General features: G+C 38.2%; 2 protein-coding genes across 2 annotated transcripts in view; one reads left to right on the top strand and one right to left on the bottom strand.

Moving 5' to 3' along the window:
- The window catches only part of LOC101311209, a 57,618-nt gene that overhangs the window by 51,863 nt on the left and 1,293 nt on the right, over positions 1-4,462 (bottom strand). The gene's annotated exons all lie outside the window — the stretch shown is intronic.
- On the top strand, positions 1,215-2,336 carry LOC101306057 (auxin-responsive protein IAA4-like). Its single transcript, XM_004302008.1, has 2 exons — positions 1,215-1,509; positions 1,629-2,336. The coding sequence occupies exons 1-2, from the start codon at positions 1,349-1,351 to the stop codon at positions 2,011-2,013; spliced, it is 546 nt and encodes a 181-aa protein (XP_004302056.1). The 5' UTR covers positions 1,215-1,348; the 3' UTR covers positions 2,014-2,336.

The following is a 4,462-nucleotide window of genomic DNA, read 5'->3' as shown; positions in this document are numbered from 1 at the left end:
AAAAAAAAAAAAAAAAGAAGGAAGAAGGAGAAATTGGGTAATAGAAAAATGAAAATTACGGTGGAGTCGAAACAAACGGAGAGGATCCAGGCCATGGCTCATGGAGCTCCCCATACCCACATGGTCAGTGGTCACACAGAAACCCTTGCCCTAACTTTAGCCCTAATTAAAGCCACGGCCAAACCATGCCTTGCCCATCAACGACACACCCCACGTGGGCCCGGGTCACATGGGGGTGCATACCATCCCACCCACCCTGTACACAACTGATCAGACGCTCAGAAATTAATCAGATTGTTTGATTCTGGTCGTTGGATTAGAAAAATCAAAGTCTTCCATATGGGCGGCTTAGGCATGTCCCAAGTTTGTCCCAAAATGAAAGGACAACCGCCTCAAATGTGCCGCTGCTGTTACAAACACCATAGCTGCCCATGTCTGTGTTCAACTACCCCTCCACGCTATCTTATAGTGCGTGACATCTACTCTCTTTAACTTGTAGATTTAACAAAATTAGTACCTTTTATTTGCGTTCACACACACACGAGTATTTTGATGGTAATTTCTCGAGATTCTATCATTTAGATACAATTGTGGTTAACGATTAAGTAGAAAATGTGTGATATTCAGATCTCGTCTTATAAATTCATCACAGTAAGATATTCAATTATGCAAGTTAGACTGTCGAGTATAAATCTAGCAGCATCGACCATTTCAGTTTAATTCGACAGTTGATTATGTTTTTTGACATTGTCAGTCTAAGTACAATCTTCGACTTCACTCTCACGAATTCTTTCTCTATTCTCGTAATGTAGTAAAATCCCAGTTAATCAAACTACCAAGTTCATCTCTAATCTCTAATGATTCGTTAACTAGATAATTTTTTTTATAGGAATGTGGTTTTGTGCCACTAGCTTCATTAAGAGATTACATAATTAAACATCATCCATTATGCTATTGACTAGATGAATTCCCCTTTGAAGACATGATCCATAATAGTAGGTAGTGTGAAACTCCAAAGAAAAGAAACTAAAGCAGGAAGCTTTTAAAATTGTTATACCTACTAATTACGGAAACGCGTAATGTGGGATGCACGCGCAAACAAGAGCATGTGGGGGCTGTATGAGTCCCATAGACAAGGCCCTTTGCCTTTACGACTTCCATCATTTTCCTCCAAGACTCGTATCTATAAAATACCTGTGAGTTTCATTTGGTCTATCACACATTTCAATCTGCATCTCATTAGCACAATACAGAGAGAAGAAGAAGAAGAACCATCATCAAAGTTTGTGAAGAAGGTCATCAACATTCTGCAACATATTTTCATCAGAAAACCCAACCAAAGTTAGCTATGGCATTCCAAGCAGAAGATCTCAACCTTGAAGCCACCGAGCTCCGATTAGGCCTCCCCGGCACCAAGGAAACCGAGCAACAAAAGACCAACAACAAAAGAGCATTGCCAGTTGAGCATGAGTCCAATGCTTCTTCAGCTCCCAAGCCTCCTCCTTCCAAGTAAGCAACCGACCATCATGACTTATAAACGCATGTTGTTCATGCAGATGAGCTAATATCGTATAATCCTTTGTTTACGAATATGGTACTAATATGATTTTTGTACGTTTGGTTTTCAGAGCACAAGTAGTTGGATGGCCACCGGTGAAATCATACCGGAAAAACTGTTTCGAGGCGAAGAAAACCGAGGGAGAAAGCGGTGGGATGTTCGTGAAAGTCAGCATGGATGGAGCTCCTTACCTGAGAAAGATGGACCTGAAGGTTTACAAAGGATATCCAGAGCTGCTCAAGGCCTTGGAGGAGATGTTCAAGTTCAAGGTTGGTGAATATTGTGAGAAGGAACTAGGGTACAACAACAGATCCGAGTTTGTGCCAACTTATGAAGACAAAGATGGGGACTGGATGCTTCTTGGAGATGTTCCATGGGAGATGTTCTTCACTTCATGCAAGAGGCTGAGAATCATGAAAGGTTCAGAAGCCAAAGGCTTAGGTTGTGCGGTATGATCGATCCTAGCTTCGAGAAGTACGTGAACAAATATATACACATATCGAAGGGATCGAACAAACTTTCGGCTTGAGCTTTCGAAGAAATTTAACAGATCGAGATGTCATGGTCTTCCTTTTTTGTGACAGAATGATCAGAGGAAAAAATTGTCAAAATTGGAGGAGATAAGAAGGATTTTCATGTAAAGTTTATTTTGTCATGTCCTCTTTCAAAGAGTCTTTCAAAGAGAAAGTGTAGAAAGAATATATAGAGATGAAAGGTTGAACAATTAAATGTTTCACAATTTTCTTTTCATTACATCAAACAAAGGATCATATTGTACAAAAGTGTCTTATATAGTTATATATGATGATATATGTACGCTACTTTGGGAAGTAAGATTATTTGTACGTGGAACTTGCAGATGTGTATAGGACATTTTCCTTGCAATGAGTAGTTTCCATGAACAGATCGATACTCAAATGATTCAATGTTTCCTTTCAATCTCAACGAGAGGCTTTGGTTCCTATAAAATTAAGAACTTCAAAGTTAAAAGCACAAACAACGTGCCTTAGTGTGTTAGGTTCTTTCAAGACATCTTTTCCTTACCCTCTTTCGGATGTCAAAAGTGTATATTATCAGACGGTTTATCTAATTTTCGATAAGGGGGAGGTTGACGAAGAAGAAGGAGAAAATTGAAGATTCGAACACATGCGACATTATAACCTTGCAAAAGAAGAAAGAACCCATTATCATCATATACAAGGGGGAACAAATTTATAGGGAAATTCCCTAACTTTTGCAAGTGGTGTGAATTATTTTTTCTATTGGCTCATCTATATACACACCATGTCACATAGATTTAAGTCTTTAACCAAGAATAATGAATCCTTTTACCATTCATAACAATTCTCACTCATAACATCCACGCTCCTTACTCTATCGTTTTAACCCGGATATACCTGTTTTGTGTCCTCTCTGTAATACTCATTCTGAAACAGTTACCCATCTTTTTGCTCAGTGTCCGTTGACTACTCATGCATAGATTCTTTCTGGAATTTCCATTAATCCCCTTTCTCCAGATACCTCTTTCCTTGATTGGTTAGACTATGTCCGTAATCATCCTAATAAATTTCTTTTGCTACCAAAAATTCTTATGCTTTGCCATGCTATTTGGAAGGCTCGCAATGGCCTTGTCTTTAAACAACACGAACCCATCCCAACCTCTATTGCATTTGGTGCTGCCAAAATTCTACAAGCTTTTCTTCGAGCTAATCCTATGAAACCTCCTAGTCCTCATGTTAACATGCATAATATCAAGTGGCATTCCCCGCCTCCCAACATACTCAAGGCAAACTTTGATGGTTCTGTTCATCCCCCGGCTCTTGCTACTGCTGGATTTGTAGTTCGGAATGAGTCTGGAAACCCTATTTTGGCCATGAGTAAAAAACTTGGTCATATGGATATCCAGGTACGTAGCAGAAGTTGTGGCTCTTCGTGATGACCTTCTTTTGTTATCCCAACACATTGCTCAATCTATTATGGTGGAAGGAGATTCGCAATTGCCTATTCATGCTTTGAATGGTCATACTTCTACCCCTGGTGTTGGGGAACAATCATATATACGATAATAAATTTAACACAAATTTAAATAAAGAATATATGAAATATAATCAACATACATCAAGGATTAAAAGTAGTGAATCAATCCTAATATTGGAGTGAAATTATGTATGAATCTTATAAAAGTAGTATAAGGAAAGGAAAAACTGACTTGATATATATCCCGATTGAGGCATGCATAAATGCACTTGACTAAAGACAGATTTCGCCCATACCCTTATGCTTGTAGTTCGATGGGCGTCCACCTTGTAGAATACAACAATCGATGATCCAAAATAGAAGCACTGCAATTTTGGACTCTAGCGAACCATAAATTGTATCTTGTACTCTTTTGACACGAACAAGACTTTTAGAAGAATTGATAATTCTTGATCTTATCTTTAAGGAGATATGAGTATGGGTTTATATAAAACCTTAAGTGAACCAACATGTCCGTTCACTTATCTTCTTGAAAAGATACACTTATTCCTAAAGACACCTATTTAAAAAGACACACCCTTTCAAATGGAAATGTCATGAGTAATTTTATTTTCATTAATATTAGATATTATTACATAATTTTCAACACCTGGCATATCAAAAGTATTATTCAAGACATCCAATTTCTTGTCAGACAGTTTAGTTCAATCTCTTTTCATCATGTATGGCGCGAAACCAATTTCTTAGCATATAGTTTAGCCTCTCTAGGGCATACATTGGCTAACCAATCTGTCTGGTTGTACTCTATTCCTTTGTCCTCGTCTCCCGTCTTCAAACTTGATTTTTCTAAGGTGGTGTAGCGCGAGGGTTTTTGTTGTAATCTTTTTTATAAATAAAAAAAAAAATCCACACTCCTTACCCCCCCCC

This window comes from Fragaria vesca, linkage group LG6 (genome assembly GCF_000184155.1).
Source record: "Fragaria vesca subsp. vesca linkage group LG6, FraVesHawaii_1.0, whole genome shotgun sequence".
Lineage (NCBI taxonomy): Eukaryota > Viridiplantae > Streptophyta > Magnoliopsida > Rosales > Rosaceae > Fragaria > Fragaria vesca.
The sequence above is the reverse complement of the archived record's forward strand: the minus strand, read 5'-3'. Positions and strand labels throughout refer to the sequence as shown.

Excerpts from the sequence above, each read along its gene's own strand:
- LOC101306057 (XM_004302008.1), top strand. The coding sequence starts at position 1,349 with ATGGCATTCCAAGCAGAAGATCTCAACCTTGAAGCCACCGAGCTCCGA. Across the intron at positions 1,510-1,628 it reads CCCAAGCCTCCTCCTTCCAA|AGCACAAGTAGTTGGATGGC; the intron begins GTAAGCAACCGA and ends TTTGGTTTTCAG.